Consider the following 21,288-nt stretch of genomic DNA (forward strand, 5'->3'; position numbering starts at 1 on the left):
GGCCCGCCTGTATAAATACGCGTGTGTATGTACACGGTTCCGGGGGCGAGCAGAGAGACAGGCGCTTTACACGGCCGCAGAAGTATGGAGCGACGCGGGCGGGGTGACGCTGATTGGTACTTCTGATGGGTACTGTGATGCCGATTAATTAATTAATTCATTAATTAATTACTTCGCTTCGACGCGGTCGACGAGTAACTCCCGCTTCGAATCACCGATCGCCTGGCAATCTCTCTTTTTCTTTTTTTTCCCCTTTCTTTTTTTAGAACTCTTTTGCTTTTTAATTAGGACTCGTCCTTGTCGGTGGGTGAGCTGATCCTTGTCGGGGATTTCTCTCGTCTCGTATACCGTGGATGGGTGGAACCTCTCTTTCGTATCTGGGAAACTGCGCGAGAAAACTGTCTATGGTTCAGCTGGCTGGATGTATACGCGCGCGCTCCAGAGAACGATACACCGCGGCTTCGCGAGCAATCGCCCACCGGGCAAAAATTCGTTCATGACCCAAATGTTATGACCCATTAGGTTTGCGCTCGTATTCATCGCGTTCCGTCCGAGCGTTTAATTATCTGCCGCGCTACCGTTGCCCGCGCAACCGATTCCACCGAGCCGAAGGTAGATTTACTGGGAAATCATTCGGTCACGAACACTTCCAACCATCGCTGTATGAATATGGGAGTTCTATTAACACGTTTGCCGCGTATGCCTTGTTTGCCCTGGGTGTTCGTGTGCTTTCGTACGTGTACGATACCGATCTAAACGTGCCAGCAAATTAACGATAAAACTACCGACGACGATTAAAGTTCGCGTAGCTTGCGTCGAATATATCAGAATAAAATACACGCGGAAAAGCCGATGTGATCGAATAATGCGATCGGAAAATTGTGCCATTTGATGAAGAACTTAACGAATCTGTAAATTTACCACTAAAGATTACGAACTTCTCGCTTAAATCTTCTCCATCTAAAATTCTCCGAAAGAAATACGAGCTACGAAACGCTTCAGAAGCGATAACGGTTCCGAAATGTAACGAAAAATGATCTTACATCCTTGTCGACGTAATTTCGCGAATTTACTCTTCCAGTCGAACATACGTACAGAAGCAAAAGCTATTCTGTTTTCCACGCAGTTGTTTCTACTGAAACTTCGCCGCCCTTTTACCTAATTAGCAGACTTCGAAGGTAATCTATAGCGCACGCCATTCCAAATTAGCCGCGAACATTCGCCGAACGACGTTCAACTGGTGCACCGGTAAAATACGGACGCACTAATGGATTGACCGATACAATGGATCAACGGAATATCGTCGACGAGCGGGAGCGAAGTGGCGAGGCGCCGCCAACACTCGTCCAATTGTGCCTGCAGAGAGCATAACCGATTACAGTGATCGTTTTTGATTAACGATCGTCGAGTCCGTTTAATGGACACGTCAGAGAGCTTCTTCGAATTTCCGAAAAGAATGCCAACGATACGTTAGCAAGGTCATTCAGTACCGACTATTTCAAGTTTCTTTTCTCTTTATTGCAATTCGGACAAGAGTTGGCAACGTTCGAACGAAAGGAAAGACGCAACGAGATTACGCTATAAACGAGCGACGGTAAATGGAGGAAATCTTTCTGAAATTCGATACGAAGAATTGGTGATTCGTAAGAATACAAGTGTAATTTCTGGCAAAAGAAAAATTATCGCTGAGCAACGGCCAGTCGTTCGTTCGCACGAATTTTTAGGTCTAAATTGGCTGGATATTAGAGGGAAGATACTTAAACGTTGGAACAGAATACTTGTCTTCGAGATTTATTTTCGGCCAGCTAAAGATCCTAAGGTAATAAGACAGAGTCGTTTAATTATCTGGGAAACGAGAGATCCGCTTTGAAAAACGATTCCCTATGCATTGAATATCAATGTGTACGTTTCACGCTTTAGAACGTCGACGAGAATCAAATAAACGATACTGAGCCGAAATATGCGGGCTGCATCGTTCATCTGTATTCTAGCAACGGAAACGGAAACCAGCTTTAATCGGTATCGCGTGGAAAAGGACGATACCCCGCGTAAGAATAAATCGTCAGCGCGAAACAAACGCGAGCCTGAGTCTTTTTGAGAAAATCGAATTTCAAAATTGACAACAGAGGCGAAGACTCTATCGACCTCTCGTACAATATCTTGCATGCGGGCTGCAGGAAAAGAAAATCCAAGCTATTTTTATAGCTTAACCTTCCGACACGAAGGTTGTGGGTACGAGATAGAATATGGTACTTGTACAAACACCTTTAGTAACTATTCGCGAAAATAATGGACGATAGCGAATTTCTTTTCTTTCTTCTTCCTCGTAATCGTGCTTAAAAATCCTACTAAATTCTTGTTATTCGGTCGTGCGAAAAGTTCCTTTCGTTTTATAAGGAAATAATGGATGCACAACTGTTTAATCGACCATTCGCGGGGAGACGCGATCGCGAGAAATCACGTCAACGGGAGTCGTAAATTCCCGTTACGATTAGCTATCCGACGCCACGAAATGATCGATCCCCTTATTTCTGTTAAGATAATAGGGGTTCGATTGAGTTTACACTGAATTAACAACGACATTTCTCGTTTTATATCATTTTACCGAATTACGTATGATCCATTTTGTTCTATCAAGATAAAGATCACAACGTTCGATAGATTAGGTTTCTTGTTCGTATAAAGATGCGTCGTTGTAAAAGACGCGTCTGTAAAAGAAAGACACTTTTCGGACAAGCTAATATATCGAACTTGTTGTATGAAAGAAAAGCCAAGAGATAAGAAACAAATAGAAGAGTATAGTAGGATAATGAAAGGTGGTACCATGCGATAACAATCCTCGTACCGAAAAATAGTTTGCGAGAGAGCCATCTTCTTCTTCTTCCGCGATTCTCTTGGAAAAACAAACACTCGCGGCGACAAACTTTATTCCGTCTGTTCAATTTATTTTCGCGCGAGAAATCAATCAAACAACCTATGCCCCGATTGTACCGCGCGTCCTACAGAGAAACGCGAGAAGATTGAAAACAAGAGCGTCGCCGAGCCACCCGTTGCAACGCGACAGATCTACTCTTGGGATCTTTATATACGCCTCGGCAGATGGGTAGACAGAGCAGCGTAAAGAAGAATAAAAATAAAAAAGGGCGAGAAGGAAAGGCAGGCGCGAAGAAAAGGGCGGACGAAGAGGAGATTCGGAAGAAACGGGTAGCATGGGGAAAGAGAAAAGAAGAATAGAAGGAGGTGGGGATCGGGTGAAGGAAGTAGCCCGCTGGGGCAAGGAAGACACGTCTCCGACGCCTCTTGGCACAATTGCGAGAGCTCGACAGACCGTTTAACAAGAGCATGCCCCGGGATATCGACTGTTTCAGCCTTACGAATGAAAAAATAATAAAGTGGATAGAAGATGAATGCATAACAAAACGGAACAGGGAGAAGGAGGAGGAGGAGGAGGAGGGGGGGGAGAGACGGTGGTAAAAGTAGAAGATGGAACGAGGTAGCGGCGAAGGAGGGTGAAAGAAGGGTTAAGAAGCGCATAGAACAGCGAAGCGTGTGCACGAAGCTTCTTTTAAATTAATTATCAAGGTGTTATCGATTGGAAGTGGTGGCGAGCCGTGTGACCGATATCAATCGTGACACGGATCGTATTTTGCACGGGTATCGCGGCTAACCTATTCAATTGATCGCCGGCTTTTCTATAGCATGGAAATGAGAAACTTGTTTGTTCGTAACGCCCCGTGCCGCACCGCCAAGCTGGCTGGCCTGCACGCGAATTTTCTTGCGCTTCAAATATTAACGGAGACAGGTTACCGTGTTATTCTAGGCATCGGGCAAGAACCAAAGCGGAATCAAGTCGCGATGACTCCTCTTATTCGAAACTACGGCTTCCAGTTATAGACTACTCGCGTTATGCTTCGAACTGAACGCAATCGAAAGTAAGCTTGCGATCGAGAACTACGCCACTAAATACATCGAACAAGACAGCTTTTTGTAAACTTTCTGAAAGCAAGTTCACGCAATGGATAGAAAATTCTTCGCAGGCCGATGAATAATAATTTCGTTTTCCGAATGTCAGCGTTACTTTCCATATCGCACCGTGAATGTTCCATAAGCCGGAATTCATCGATAATTATTTTATCCTATCTAACTTAATTATATTTTTGAAAAATTACCAAGTTATTGAAGAGAATATCGATAGGAGAAACGATCCGTTTCTCTTTAAATTGTCCTTCACCGTCGAATTCAAGGAAGGAAGGAATTCTCGGTTTGCTCGTAATAAATCACCAAAGTGCGGATATTAACGCGAATTTATATTTTTATGAGCAGAGATAGCAGGCTAAAATTACGGATAAAGATTTACAACTGTGAATTGCGTAAAGCTAACACCACGCTAATAATAACCTTTCCGGTAGATATTTCTTACCACGTGGACAAAGTTTCACGATTTCCTTCCACTTTTCAAACGTAATTCCATTTTCTAAAATTGCGATGTTTTCTTGTACCGTTTACTTCGTCGAATACGATCTACTCTGCATATTTTATACTATGTCTTTACGCGCTATGTGCAGTTTTCAACGCTTAAATTTCCCAGAAAAACATGAAAATTCACCGTTTATAAATCACTTTTCCACGTAATATATTTAGATTGTCTGTTTATCCGCAAAATTTCGTCGAAGCCAACGTTTAACGCTTGGTACAGTTATTATCGGCGTTACGAGGTTAGCGATAATGTCTTACGATTAGTTTCAGATATTTTGAAAGATCTAGCCGTGAAGATGATGGATGTAGGATCCTAGAGGAGCAATTTTCATTATAACCATGGTGAACGAAGCTTCCACTCGAGCCATGGCCACTCGAGCTTCACGGAACGAGCATGAAAGTGCAGAAAATAATTGAGCAAGAATCGCATAGCTGACGCTGCCTAATGCTCGGGTTTCGTTGAATTACCGTTATTTAATCGATTGCAGGTAATACGAGGCCGCGAATCGATAGGTGCCGTTTAGAATAGCCGGGCTTTATGACGTCTATGACAGACATTGGGAGAAAATTATGATCTTATCGCCTCACGGCTTTCACGCTGCTATTAAACTCTCGAGCAGAAATCAATTAGAGGCAAACATTGTATTTTCGATTCAGCGAATCGATCGTTAATAAAGGATAGTCATAGTTATTGGATCAACGGTAGATCAACGTAATTTTCTTCTTTAATTTTCTGTCGAAATAAAGATAATGTTTAATCGTTAGCTACGGAAATCACTGACTTTACGTTCGGTTCTTATCGTTGAAAATTATCGTACGTTTAGTCTGTTTTTAAAATATTTTTAAAATTATTACAATTATGTAAGATTATCTAAACCGACATATTTTATTCCGAGATACTATGTTTGTTTGTAAAGTTAGCGAAAGGTAGTATAATTTCCCCTTTCGTTACTAGCGCCTTAAATAAGACTGTAAAATTATATGAGCAATAGCGCATTTTGTTCTACTTGCGATAGATTCTATCAACATGTATATAATTTCTGTCAATATTCTAACTGGATGTTGTTCACTGAATTACACGATACATTCAGCGATATTAGAAACCTTATGAAACGAGAGTAGTAAGAACGCGATAGCAGGTTCAGGCTTGATTTATAGGAACTAAAATTTGACACTACTTTTAGTTTCTTCGTAGATTCTTCCTACAAGCACTTAAGACGGAAAGACGAAAGATTTAATCAGAAATAAATCTCATACTCCGTCAAAGAGATCAATTCGTATAAACTCGTTCGATTTCTGCGTCCCTTTCGAATATGACAAATTCGTCGATGGCAATTTCTTAACTCAGTCTGTACATAAGAATCGACACATCTCTATCCGACGTGGCATCTCGATACAATATGTGTTTAAATAAAGCATACGGTGAATTTAACGAGATATATTTCCAATAAGACGAGAATAATATTCGAAACGAGCGTGAACACGGGATACCGTTTAACGCCAGATTCAACCATAAAAACGTAAAAGCTCTCGACAAGCAGAATATCACGTTTAAAGGCGAAAGTAGCGGGAAAGCCTAAAGCCTGTCCAGCCTAAGCGTCACGATCTCTTATCCCAACATTTAGAAAGGGGCTGATGACGAGTTCCATCCGCGCGTGCAAGACAGCGTACAATTTCTCGTGGCGAAGAGGTGACGACCTCCGCCCGAGTTGATAGGTAGATCGGATGAAGAGAACGAAGAGTCGGTTTCCGTACAAATTTGCCGAATAATCAGAGGGAAAAAATGGTTCCGCGAAGCTAATTGAAAACACGCCGCAGAGAATCTATCAGGAAGCCGTGGCTTTTTTAATATTACATCAGCTCGGCTGTTACCTCACCGACTGGACAAGATATACGCCACGTGTATACGCGAACGTAGTTAACTGGCTAACATGGAACGTACACAGGAGTACAGAGTAAGAGTAAGAAACAGAATAGAACTAGAAGAAAGAGAAGAAAGGAAGGAGAGATACGTAGGTACCTAAAGAGAAGAGGTCGAGTAGAAGTAAGAAAGGGATGGAAATGAAAGAAGGAAAGGAAAGAGAGAAGAAAGAAGCAACGGTGGAAGTAGAAAAGCGATAAGCAAGAAGCAAGAGAGACAATATAGTTGACGAAGAGGATCAAACTAAAAACAAGCAAAAGCGAAAGGATACTTGGTCGAAGGAGGAGCGCGTTTCCGTGAAGCACGCGTTGGAGGAAGAGAAAGGAGAACACGTCGGCTGGTCAGCCGACCAACGGGGTTGGACAGTGACGAGCGGGTAGGTAGGACCCACAAAATAAACTGAAACCACCTCCCTTTCCCCTGTCCGGCAGCGTTCGTTCGTTGCCCATCCCTTGGTCTCTCATTCTAGCCGCGTCACCTCCACCTCCGTGGCCGCCTCACCTCTGCCACCTCCAGCTATTCCTCCTTCCGCTCGTCCCACTTCGCCTCATACTCTACACAGCCACCCCACCTGGCGTCGTCGTTCCTCGGCCACCTCCGCGCGGCCGTACCTAGCTCGGCCAAATAAATTACACCGCCTCGTGACGCGAAAAAATCCAACGAGTCGCTAGAGTGAACGAGCGCGGCTGAACGGCAACGAAGACGACCTCACCGAGGAAACAGAAAAGGAAAGAGAGACGACGAGGAGGAAGAGGAGGACGAGGAGGAGGAGGAGAAGAGGGTACAGTATGCGGATGCCGAGGATGAGGAGTCGCTGGCAGGGGTACGGGGTTACAAAAGAGAGAGCAAGAGCGACGGAAGAGAAAAGAGAGAGAGACAGAGACAGAGACAGACAAACAGACAGACAGAGACAGAGAGAGAAAAAAAAAGGAAGGGAGGCCACGAATGGGAAGAAGAGAGAATCGAGCAGGAGAGAGAGGTTGAAAAAAGAGAGAAAACCGAAAGGGAGAAGCGAGCAAGATAGAATGGATAAAGGCCAGTACGCGGGGCGGAAATAAAGAGAGAACGAAAAAAGTGGAAGAGGTCGGGGTGGAGGTGGGTACCGCGGTCCGCTTTAATTGGTTCGACGTGGTCAGATGAAAAATTCAACCACCCCCATCCTCCCTACCCAAGCTCCTCTTCTACCTCCACCCACTCTTACTACCACCAGTACGTTTTCACCGTCCTCGTGAACCGGCTGGATTCCCACCAGACGAATCTACGCATCTGCATGTAGATGTCTATGGGGGTTTCTCTCTCTCTCTCTCTCTCTCTCTCTCTCTCTCTCTTTCTTCCTCTTTCACTGTCTTTTTTCTTTTTTTTTTTTTTTTTCCTCCCTCTATAGCTACATAACCCGGGACAAAGTATTTCGGCCGTCCTTAGGTCGCGTTTTTGCCAACGATAGATGCTCGTTAACGTTTCGCGGATTGCGAATCGGGCCCAGGCTTTGGCTTTCCGGTTAAATTTCCAAGACCGGCCGTTTGTTAAGCAGACCGTTAATACACACGTTCTGTTTCCGCTCGCGATAGAACCTACCGCCGACTCGATTTTTTCCGCTGGTAAAATTTTCCTCGCCTTTGACGAACCTTCGAACGATTAAGCCGATCGAAAGATTCAAAGCGCTTTCACTGTCTTTTTTCTTTTTTTTTTTTTTTTTCCTCCCTCTATAGCTACATAACCCGGGACAAAGTATTTCGGCCGTCCTTAGGTCGCGTTTTTGCCAACGATAGATGCTCGTTAACGTTTCGCGGATTGCGAATCGGGCCCAGGCTTTGGCTTTCCGGTTAAATTTCCAAGACCGGCCGTTTGTTAAGCAGACCGTTAATACACACGTTCTGTTTCCGCTCGCGATAGAACCTACCGCCGACTCGATTTTTTCCGCTGGTAAAATTTTCCTCGCCTTTGACGAACCTTCGAACGATTAAGCCGATCGAAAGATTCAAAGCGGTTCGTTGGTATTTATAGGTAACACAGACTGTCATACTGGTCACCGATGGTCTAAATTGATCCAGGCATTTGGTTTGGACAAATGACGATAGCTGCACGATTCTTATTAGTCGTAACACAGTGTAAGAAACGCTGGTTTCAATGTCCCCGATTCTTCGTCTAGATCGTATCAAGCACGTAGAAACGGTGTTTGAAGGTTCGTTGGTGTTTTATTTGCAAGGATACAACGTATGTGTACATGCTTGCAACGTCTGCAATCGATCGTTCTGTAGCCAAAATCACGTACGATAATATTGTTGAAAAAGGTTTTTGGTTGATCGTTGGTGTTTCCTAAATTGAGTTTAAAAACGAAAAACAGGGACATATTTATATCAACTAAGTGAAATTAATAAAACACATTTCACATGTTACGAGCTAGTAATATTCAAGTGTTAGAAAATTTCCGTTTAAATATTTTTTTTTTTAATGTTTTTCACACGTCGCATACAGATATAACATATACCACGAGTATAATATGTTAGACGTTAAAGTTTTACGTTAGAACTGTAAGCAAAAAGCGCGAAATTTATTGGACAACGCGTTAAGCAGAAAACGTATCCGGTTTCTTTGTCTAATTGCATCGAATAACGCCGTTGATCGGGGGAAAACGCGCGATAAAAACCGACCCTTTGATATGGAAGCCCAATAAACTAGCAGGGTAATGACGGTCGTGTATCAGACCACCGACCTTAACCCACCCATCCCCATTTTCAACCACAGGCATTTTGAGCGAGGGCACCGTGCTCGTCAATGAAATCACCGGCGGTCACTCGCGCACACGACCGAAAGTCACGAAACTCGGCCTGACTTCTCCGACGCGCGCTTCGCTCGTTGTTCGTGCTTTTCTCTCTGGCTACGGCTACGGATCATCCAACTAAATATCAAATTTCCTCAATGAAAACTTTGTTTTAGGGACCAATCGTCATTCTCAACGTTTCACTTATACAGCGCGTTAAAACACGTAGCCAGGGAACGCTAGTAAGCGTTTTGCGAACGAACTTCAAAGCTGAACGGTGAAAAAAGGTTCTTTGAAAATTTTTGACGCAACATACAGGGTTTTTAGATTTTTTGTAACATTATATTTGTTGATTAATGGAAACGTTATTTTTATTTTATCGTTGGCTATGCATCGTAGGACATTTAGCATGAAATTCGTTTCACGTGTTGATAGGATTTTCAACAGCTGCAAACACAGTTGGTAAATAATTACTAGTATTGTGCATTGGTAAATAATTTCGGTATACAGGTGCAAGATCTATTTTTGTACTGGCAAATTTGATATGGACTAGGTACCGTGAAAATTTGTTTGCCGAATTTCATAATTTTTAACCTTGCGGGTTATAAAAACAAGGACAGATTGTATTTATGATATAGATTTTTCAGCTTCGATTTTTTCAGCAATAATCGTGGAATAAAAATCATATGCGAATAACTGTAATGTTCTCTTAATTTTTTTGGAAACGAATTTATTAATTATCGCGACGATGTTTGTTACAACTTTCAGAATCGTGGTCGAAAATGAAAGAAAAATAAATCTATACTACACACCTGTATGTACTGGTATCCCTCAAGAAGTTAGGCAAGGATTTAATTTTCGTTCCACATACTAGTCGGTGTCACATGCACATCGTAAAACTACATACCGACTCAACTCCGAGACGTACGCGTTAAACATGTTAAAAAGGCTCTAGCACACCTGCCTTTGATGTAACGAAACTTCCACTAGCAGCCGTAACGTTATAACGCTATAAATTCCATTCAAATAATAAACTGAAATGAGAAAACGAAAAAGAGTAAGGAGAAGAAAGAGCATAAAACATGCGATTCAACGACACTCGGTGCTCGACGAGATTTCAAAATTTCCTCCACGTAATATCATATAAATCCCTATCAAGTATCAAGCACAAAAACAGCGAGACACAAACAGTCCAATACCTGGTTCATGCTAGGATTAAAAAAAAAAAAAAAAGAAAAAAAAAGAAAAAGAGACTCCTCCCTTCGTACGCGAAATCGCATAAATCCCAAGCAAATACCGAAAAGAGAAGATCGTCGGCGCAACCAAAATTTAAGCCCTTTTACATAAAATCCTACAAATCCCAATCGTCGAAAAGAAAAAGAGAAAGACAATCGAAACGATCTAATGGCCGGTGCTTGGCGAGATTCACGGAATGCTTGTTTCGACAAAATCGTAGTCCCACGAGGCTACGTATTCCTCGTTTTCCCGCCTGGAATCCCCCGACGATGGTACGCGATGGTATGCACGCACGTGTTCGCGCAACGCGGCATCGCTATGAGCGCGTCAAACTGTAAAACAGATCGGGAATTTTATTCTCGTAGCAGCGCGGCGAGGGCCGCATGAAAGACACGGTGTCACAAAGGTGGTTACAGCGGTTAGATGGGCGCGCACACCCAGCAAAACGTAACCTAACCCCGCTCCCGTGATATCTCGAGCGTGTGCGCAGTATTTCCATCTTTCGTCGTGCCGGTAACAGGGTGCACCGCTGCTCCTTTGATTAATGCTTTCCTGCGAGCCGAAGAAGGGGTAGTGCTACGGGGTTAAAGGGGATGCGGAGGTGGGTTTCTGTTGGAAAGAGAGAGGGTGGGAGGTGGCGGCGCGAGAAGGGTGAAGGCAGAGGCGGCAGAGAACTACGACTAATCCTCTCAGGGGGCAAAGCGGAGAACCGAGAAGGAAAGAGGGACTGAATAGTAGTTCCAAGAGCCAAGCGTGGACACGCGAGAACTCATTTCCGGTTATACCCTTCTCTCTTCAACCCCGTCCGTGTCTCTGACACTAATACACGAACCATGGCGGAACGTTACCCACGAGGGGAACACACTTAAGCTCTGCTCGTAGAATGTTGTGAATTGCATGCGACCATCCGTGACGTACTGTCTCGCGCCCGCGTATGTGGGCGTGTTTCAGCCGTTTCTCTGTATGATTCTCCCTCTTGCTCTCTTCCTTTCTCTCTCTCTCTCTCTCTCTCTCTCTTTCTCTTTCTCTCTCTGTATATGTGCACTTGTACTTGCATCGTGTACTCTTTGACTTTAGCTGTTGGTTTCTCTCTCTCGTTTCTGTCTTCCTCGCTCTATGTGTGCTCGTTAAATCTGAAATCTTGCGGAACACTCGGCGCTCTAAAGGCCAGGACGAACGAGTGGCCGTATCGATTGCGGGAGTCCATTGTTAGCTAATTTCGAGGAACTGTTTCGATTAATGGGATCGACCGACTTAACGCGAAGACGCAGGGTTAAGTCAACGGTCTACCGTAGGAGGAATTGATTTTCACGAGAGACGCTGTAACGTCGGCTCCACTGAACGGTGTGTACAATTACGATATTTCGTAGATCGTTCGATATCCGTGTCTTCGTGTCGAAGTTTCAATTAAAATTTGATTCGTATCTCTCTCAATGGTCGATTGTGAGTACTTCATCGTAATGTACAATGCCCTTACGTTATTACATCACATATTATATTGCGTGCAATATTATACAGTGTTTTTTGATATATTTTTTACAAAGAATCTCTGTTCGGTACAGACCAGTTTATGCAATGTTATGATATAATATCGTAACGTAGATATAATTTCGTCCATAGGAACGAAATCTTCTTTTTTTAGCTTTCGAGAAAAATCGTTCTTCGTTAATTACGTATATTACAGAAACATATGCTTTGTACGATTTTATAAGAAAACACAATACACTAAGATTTCAGACTAATTTTATCAGAGAAAAATAGTACGCAAAGTCATTTCGTGACTTATTAAAATACGAATATAATACAAGCATATAAGCCACACCAAACATAACGAGTTTAAAAGAATAAAGACAGACCTATGCTTTAATGTTACTAAGTGAAAACCAAACTGCATTATTTTCTGAAACTTTAGATCCTGTGATCGTACACCTCGATAAACATTTTAATAGAAACCATATTAGCAGAAAATTTGCATTTGCCTAGTGACTCACGCTAGCGTGTAACCATACAAAAAACTACTTGCCGACCTAATAATTAATAAGATAAGAATATACGTATCGATAAACTTACACGTTCGCCTTTTATCGTTCGAAAGAAAAGTTTGAACGAGCGAAGTTGCAGCGTTAAGTTCCTAGTTTGAGTGCTTTGTCCGTACCCACACCGTGATTTGAGCGGTGTCCTCAAGACAATGGAGAGTAATTCACATATCTCTTGCATTCATATCGCGTCATATGCCGCGAGTGTTCAAAATTAACGTACCCAGTTTCCTGCTCAGAATTCCACTTGTATACCGTATGCCTGCACGTAGCACGGAGGTAGGCGGCCCCTGCGCACATGCAACCATCCACGCAACTTTACCGCGCGAGCCAACAATTCTATTAACATCTTTCTTGAATGCCTCTCGTTCAAGCTAGTTTTACCTCTCTCTTTCTCGTAAGCCTGTCGTGTAATTTTCATCTTTGGATACGCGTTTCACGCTTCTATGTTGCGTATAACACGAAGAAAGGGAAAATAGGAAGATTTAAATTTTCATATTAAGCTGAGTTTAGCGTTGCCAATCATTTTGATACGGTTTATTTGCTCACTGATGGATTCGCTGTCACGCGAGAAGAAAGAGTTTCGATAAAATTTTTCCTGCTGGTAGGAAAGTTACTTGGCCATATACGCGATTCTAAAATTTCCTTTCGCGTGTAATTCAATTATATAATTCGTTACTTTAATGCGAAATCTTGAAAATAGCAATCGTATGTCATTTCTAGAATACTTTGCAAATCCGTGAGTATTCTCGAAATGTGTATATTATACGAAAAAAGATTATCTTCGTTGATTATCGCGGACTGGCATTTATAAATTAGAAAAATATAGGTATTCGATACTGATAAAGTAAATAAATTAGAAAATGTGTGAAGGAAAATTGTGATGTTAGAAAGGAATTATGTTAGCTTAAATTAACGATCTTTAGGCTTGAAATCTGCTAAAATGAGATAAACGTATTGCAATATATAAGGTTCTTTTTTTAATATGACTAATTAAAAATCTATTTCGGGAGATCTTCCGATGGGAAAATAACGCAATGACGAACAACGAATGACGAAGCAATGTTTCCTTTAAATTTTCATCGAAATAGGTAATAACTTTTGGAAGAGCCAGAGTGTCAGAGGGACAATTTGCCACGGCACGCGAATTCCAGGAACAAATTACATTTGCCACTTCAGTCGATACTATGCTGAACACAATGCGAGAAATAAGTTCATGAAGCTTACAAGCTTCACGTATATAACTCGTGTTTCGATGCAACGCGACTCGAGAATCTTATTTAGAAATAACCGAATAATGTATTCTTAACGATTCGCAAATTTATGAAAAATATTATATACGACACTATGTGTACAAATTTTCGTACGTCCGATGTATTAATCTAATCTGATCTAATTTAATTGTTTACGATAAGATCTATTTAAACAGGGTAGTTGGTAACTGGTGGTACAAGCGGAAAGGGGGTGGTTCTACGCAAAAAAAGAAGTCGAAAATATAGAATAAAAGTTTCGTTTGAGGCTTTGTTTTCGAGAAAATCGACTTTGAATTTTCGCTCGGTACACCTGCGGTACGTTATAACGGATCTCACCGTAGATCGTTGTCTCGATGGAAAAATTAAAAAAAAAAAATTAAAAAAATTTGTATTCTATATTTTCGACTTCTTTTTTCGCGTAGAATCACCCCCTTTCCGCTTGTACCACCAGTTATCAACCACCCTGTATATGCGTAATTAAGTTCGAGAATAAGTTATACCACCTAATGACAAAATCCGCAATCACTTAGTTGCCAAACCAATACATACGACAGCACACATACAGGAGTAAGAATTCTAAAATGAAGAAAGAAACGGTACAGGAAGATGGAAGAAAATGCAACTTCCAAGTAGACAATGAAAAGGAAAAGCAGCGAGAAGGCAAAGGGATTGGTATTAATACTTGAACTCCTTTGTCTCTCACAATATTCTGCGGATTCCCGTGCAGTAGACTTACGGTTTTACATACAAGGTCATAGAAAAGACCGTAAACTAAAGTAGAAAAAATCTTGCGCCGTAATGAAATCACCGATATTAACTTTCACATATTCATCCTGCAATTGTCTAATAACGTATCTATAAAAATATATCTGTTTATCTTACCTACACGAGTATCTTTCTATTCCGTTAATATTACAGCAATGTTCACCACCGTGAGTCAATTTTATATCAAAGAGCGAAGTAAATTAGATAAATGAAGGGTGGATGAGGATTAATGCACAACTTGAATACGTAGAAGAAATTAAAATATATAGAACCTCATTTAGTCCTTATAAAATACACAATATCTACAGCAGGAAGCTGTACGACAAGCAAACGATACTTTACAGTACCGAAACGATGTCTCTTTCGCTGTAACGTTACATTGAGCATTCGTAGACTGCTAAAATATCAAAGTTCTTATTTCAATTGTAATCGTAGAATAATAAACCTAAACTCAACGCTCGTACCGCTATCTGCGATATAATTTCAAACACTCCATCTATTACTTTCGTCCCTTGTTACTTTCAACCCTGACGACCTACATCCCCTCGACAAAACCACTTTTCCCTAATTTTCCATCCGCGTCTCGCCAGCACCCCGAAATCATAGACCCAGTTAGAAAATCTCAATTTTCGATTCTCGATTACCTTTCGCCGATACAATCGCGCCTGCTGCTATATCAACCGTACTACACACGTGTACGAAACAGGTTGGTGTCGGTCGATCGCACTTGTTCGTGTTACTACTCACACGCCGATGCCCGCGTACACCTACGCCACGGTAAATGGAGTTGATGACGGAGTCCGGTCAGTGCCTCAACTTCAAACAAACTTCCAGCCACCCTTGGGGTTCGAGGGATTGCCCGTGTAAACGACGCGTCGTTACTTCCCTTCAGATAGAGAAAGATACCCGGCCGGGTTACAGGAAAGGTTAGGGGGAAAAAGAGGGAAAGAAGAGTGGAAAGCGGGAGAAAGAGAGGGCAAACCCGCACGAGCGTGACTTAGGGTTTGTGCTTCGGGACTTTCGAGCTTCAACGCGACAATTGAGCCAGACAGGTATACGCGTATCCGGTTGTGTCCAGCTCACAAGCAATTTCAACGTTTTACTGTGAAACGCGGAGGAATGCCACGTTGATCTTGTCGCGGGAAACTTTACGGAAATTATTAGGAAAATATGGAAAAAGTAGATCTCGATTTAACACCGGAACTATCAAACAATCGTTGAAAACGACGCATCCTCGGAATTTGTTGTTTTTCGATCGTAATATAAAATCGTGTGCTTTTAGCGACAATCGATGTCGACTTTTATCCAATGGAATCATATTACGATACCTACCTACGTCGTATCGTATCATTTTATCGTGTTGTTACGATTATAGTGATTAATATAGAGTGCAGGGTACGCAGATTTAGATATACATTGTACATACTATCCGGTACTAACTCTGTCGCTTCTACCACTTTTATATGCGTTTTCAAACGCTGTATCTGATGTAGAAAAATTCTATGGGTTACATGTGTAATATAAATTTAAAAAAATATAATTAAAAGAGACGGGAAGAAATTATGGCACGGTGATTTAACTCATCGAGGAACAAGGTTGCGTTAGCACGTTTCATTCGTAATAGTTTCGTCGACCAATTTTCATTATTGAGTCCTGTCTTCTGGTATCGTACGATTCTAAGAACTTGTTTAATATTCCTTTGGACACCGTATATACAATGTTTTCTCTGCCAGGTCCTATAATTGTATAAAGTTTAAAGAAATTGAAAGACTCGTAGCATTATGACGGATTCTTGTTCTTTTAATCATTTATTGGATGGATGCACTGCTTGATCTCTGTAATCGTAATAATCGTAGTAGCGTGGTAAAAAAATACGCTGATATAAATAAACGTAGTTATAATTTATAAACAACGTTGAACGAGATATTTATATGACAATTTTATTATTGCCAAGATAACACGAGCGAAAGAGAAATTTCTTGCGTAGAAACGAACGTAAAAGCATAGAATCGATCTTTTGTAGAGCTTCCATTTTCTAGGAAAACTTGGTTTCATAGTCGAATGACTACTCTATCGGCATTTTCATTCATGCTTTAACGTCGACTGGGAAAACCAGCGGACCCCGATGCTCTTGATTTTCACTCGTAAAATATACTTCATAATACAGACTATCTACGTGCAGTATCATAGCAAAATGGAAAATTCTTATGTCAACGTCGTTCGATAAATGCACACGCAAGATCATAAATATTCAATTTTCTCTTCATCAACGGTTCACGTTGAAAAGCCAAAGTTGCGTTATAATTATTATATAATTGCAGAGAAGGAAAAAGAAAAAGAAACTGAACTCTGCTGCTTGTTGAAATAGACTGCCTAACAAACGGCAGAGTCGTTGTTTTTATTTCGCAATTACCGTTGTAGTTAACATCGGCTCGTTAAGTTCTATTTTGCTAAAACCGACGTACTAGCGAGCGTTGCGAATTCCGTGTTGCTACCTTACATTGCAGATAAAATGTACCAGTACTACGTTTAATTTTTATCGAGTCTGGCACGCGATTCCCAAGCTAAGTGGCGGCGAGAAACATATGAATAATGAGAGAGTGTAAACGTTTCCAACAACTCAAAAATTTCTATCAACGGGGAACGTCAACGCGACGTAGACGGTAAAATGTTTACACGCGGATTGTCCAGAAAATGGGAACAACGTTCAACAACCTACAAGCGTTGTAAATATTTGGAATAAAAAATAGGTTACACAGTACTTCCGAGTATATTAAATTTAGTCGAGCGAGTAACAAGGTCTCGATTAATTTTCTCCGCTTGATACAATCTTGTTAAACGAGCACGCGATTCAAAGAGATTTTCCAAATTGTTTTATATCGTGTTTTGACAATATGCGTATAAATATATACGAAATATACGTTTGTTAAAAACGTATTAACGTTCCCCGTATATTGACGTAATAACGATATAGCGATACAATAGCAAAAATTGATGGTATGCAACAGTGTGCATAAATCGTTAAATCGATATTGACGAATGAATTAATGGTAAAGTTACTTCTAACGTTATATAGTGCAAAGAGAGTATATTATATAATAGTAGCAACACTGTATTAATAAAATGCCTTTTTTACTACATTTAGATACAACGCTGTAACATATTCGTTTCGGTATTATACGAGATGTTCGTGCATAAAAGCAGCACCTAACTCCTTCTTTTTAATAGCGTGATACGCACATGATCCGTACGTACCGACACGCGGTTGATACAATAATATGAAAAAGATATTCAAATTTGTATAATTTGAGTGATTTGAAACGAAGACGCGATCGTTCTTTCCTCCGAATCTTCGTTAAACTTTATATAATCTGCGTAATATTTTAAAACATACTAAAAAGATTTGATTTCTTCCAGAACACTCGTTTCTCCTAACAGCTTTACCTTCAGATATCGTTTGCTTTACCGTCAGATAACAATAAAAATATCGCTCGTATTAGGTTGTCCGAAAAGTTTCTTTCGTTTAATGAGGAAATAATAGACACACAGTGTTTTTTGTTTCATATTATTTTGTCGGATTACGTGCGATCCATTTTTTTCTGTTGAGATAAATACCGCGAAATTTCGCAGACTTGATTTCACGTTTGTACGAAGGTGCACTGTTGTAAAAACCACGTTTGCGAAAGAAAGACGCTTTTCGGACAACCTAATACTTGAAATTCTAATCACTGGGCGACATCCCTGTAATTCCACAAGAAAATTACAAGCACCTATCGTTCTTGAGCAAATACCTGCCAAACTCTCCACCTTGTCGTGCCACATTTATTACGTATAAAGTGTCGTCAATTTGTCTCCCTAAAAGTTCATCCAGCTGACGATGCAAAACCATGGAAAAACAAGTCCGCTGTCTTAGATTAGACAAACGAGTTTGCGAAAAGATATTATTCCTCGCAACCAGTCCAGTCGCGAAATATCGTCCATTCATCGTTCGCCTAGCGCGCTAATTATAACATCAGAGCTACGAGCAGGGTGTACGACCGTGAATGACCATTTATATCCTTAGCCAACGAAATTTAAAGAATCCGGGTAACCCGGGAAACGAGGAAACCGCGGTAAAGCTCCTTTGATTTTCACGGTGTTGAATTCGCGCGCTGGCACACGGAGAAGCGGGACGAAGGCTGAGGGGATTAGAACGAAAGCGACGACTTCGCTTTTGCGCTTTCCACGGATTCGCGACGCGACGCGTCGTTCCTGACCGCGACACGACGCGCATTACGTCGACGCGTCACTTTGCTGGCAACGAGAAAACGACGCCGGACCGGCGAAAAGGTACACAGGGAAACGAAACGAAACGAAACGAAACGCAACCTGGAAGAAGCAAGCAGAGAGTGGAATGGCGATGGAAGAGGATGGAGATTACGCGAAAACGAGGTAGTAGCGAAGGAGTATTTTAATCGTCGGGAAGCAGAGCCAGGTCGAGGGAAACGCGCCGGAAGCAGCAATTCCTTCCCCTGTTTCACCTCCTCTATTCTCTCTCTCTCTTTTTCTCTCTTCCTCTGTGTTTTTCTCCTACCCTTGGGGTGAAACGTAGTAGATGGGGATGGGACGGAGAAACCAGGCTGAGAAAAATAATCCAATTTAGCGAGAGAGCGCGAGAGCGAAGCGACAGCCTGCAGTTCGCCTGTTTTCACGGTTTTTAATTACGCGCCTCCTCGCGCCTCCACCCTCTTCCACGCGGGCACAGCTCGCGCGCGCACTTTGTCGTCGCGATCCTGACAAAGGAGCGTGTTTTCACGGATATTTCACGGGGCCATAGCGAGGAGAAACTCGCTCGGCGAATACGCCGAAGCTTGTTGCAGCCTCGAGACTCTACGAATGCTACACCTGAGCGTTTGTCTCGTATTATCCGGCCCCGGTTTTCCATTCTACGATGGACAAAAATAATCTAATTTTTAGCCAACTCTTCTCTCTCTCTCTCTCTCTCTCTCTCTCTCTCTTTCTCCGTTTAACGTTTGCACGAAGAAAGTGTGGGACTGGTTTATTTCGTTTCGGTGATTCACTTTCGTGATTCAACAAGAGAGAAATTATATAGAGATCGGTAATTATACAGAGAGATTTCGTTGATCTTTATATACAGATCTTCTTGGTTAATTCCATTTGTACACATAGTCGTCGGTCGGTTTTAATTATCGAGATACGTTTGTATTTCTTACGACAAAATACTTTTAATGCTTGGATTAAGGTTTAGCTTAGGTAGCGTTTCGTACCGTGACTCAGTCATTACACGCTCGTCCATTTCGCCATCCACAACTTCCTTTAGTATGTAAACAAAAAAATCAGAAGGAAAAAGAAGAAAAAGGTAGAATTTCATAGTACGTTATAATTAATATAAATGAAATATTTTCCTGAATCTATGTATATCTGGAAATCTAAAGCTCAGAGACGAATATATATTCGTATATGTATATCAAAATCATAAAATCGACAGAACGTATATCCCTTTCTATATAATTACCGACAGATCGTATTTGGAAACGAAAAGATATAGTAGTTCCTGTTCCTTCCCTTTCTTGGTTGTCCCGAAAGGAATGAATTCTCCTTTCGGTTGTAACGGTCGTTGCTCGTGGCCACGAAAGCCACCAACCATCCGACGGTTTTCGAGTTTTATCGTTGCTGCAGCGCTGGCTGAAATACTCGACTGATACGTTACACGTGGCCAAACGATACCGTGGCTCCAATTTTATTTACCCGGACTTTGAGTCGTTCGAGTAACCCAACGTGCATCCACGTGGTTGATGTATATTCGAGGAAGACGTTTCCAAGTAGCGACCATAAAAACTGCGCGGCGATATCTTCTTCGGCGAGCATTTCGCGGTTTTATTCCAGCCGTTCTTTGCGCGCAGAAAATTTGCGCCAGTTCTTTCGCCTTTGAGAATTTTTTATTCGTAGAAATTCAGCAGAATTTAGAGATTCGTAAAAATGGAAGCTGTTTTACGAGTAATTAAACTCGCGTAGTGTAATGCGATTTAGAATAATCGGATAGTTCGTCCTCTTCTAGTAATTTTGACTGGAAACAGTTTCGCGTGATTACGAGAGTCTCCGTTGTGTCATAATCGGCGAAAACATTTTAAACGTCTGTCTGAAAAGCTATCTAAATTAAGCTCGATCTCTGAATGGCGTTGCCAATCATTGATATTAAGACAGCTTCTTTCCTTCCAACAGACGCTTCTTCCCATCTGGCAATCTACGATTGCGATATATTCTATCTGTTAATTTACTGGAAATTCTTTCGTCGATCATAGCCGCTAATTGTGGAAATAATTCACGGAAACTTTTCTTATTAAACCGTCAGCCGACTCGTGGATTACAGTTTTCCAATAAACGTAAGACGAACGTATCCTAATACTCGTAACCAGCGGCGTATACATTACGATATGTAATGCGCGTAGGCGCGCGCGCGCGCGCGCGAGATCCTTGCTGGGTGTTCGGATTCCTAAATGGCGCGTAACAGGTGGATCGAAGAGTACGCGCGGTCGCTTAAAAACAAAAGCGGCCGGTTCTATTCCGTGGCGTGGGTGCACACGGTAAGTAAGATGGTAGTAGTAGGATTAAACTCACGTGTCCGAGCTTCTCCTCCTTCCGCCTCTTGGGATCGCTCTCGAGGTCAGGCGTGCGGCTGCGGAATTTCTCCGGCGGCGACACGGATCGTCTGAGTCTCTCGTCGGTAAGAGCGATCGGTTTACGATCCTCGGGCGTCTCCGCGGCCGCTCGGTGTTGTTGCAGGTCCGAAGGTTTCAGCAGCGCCTGCGCTTGTGCTTGAACCGCAGCCGCGGCCGCGGG

The 21,288-nt window shown here is 42.0% G+C and overlaps 1 protein-coding gene across 1 annotated transcript in view; it reads right to left on the minus strand.

The window, feature by feature from the left end:
* The window catches only part of LOC100744796 (protein groucho), a 118,859-nt gene that overhangs the window by 39,400 nt on the left and 58,171 nt on the right, over positions 1–21,288 (minus strand). The window contains exon 10 of the mRNA XM_012380684.3: positions 21,067–21,285. Within this exon, the coding sequence (XP_012236107.1) occupies positions 21,067–21,285 (219 nt within the window). The remainder of the gene's footprint in view (positions 1–21,066; positions 21,286–21,288) is intronic.

This window comes from Bombus impatiens, unplaced genomic scaffold (assembly GCF_000188095.3).
Source record: "Bombus impatiens unplaced genomic scaffold, BIMP_2.2 scf_0106, whole genome shotgun sequence".
Taxonomy (NCBI): domain Eukaryota; kingdom Metazoa; phylum Arthropoda; class Insecta; order Hymenoptera; family Apidae; genus Bombus; species Bombus impatiens.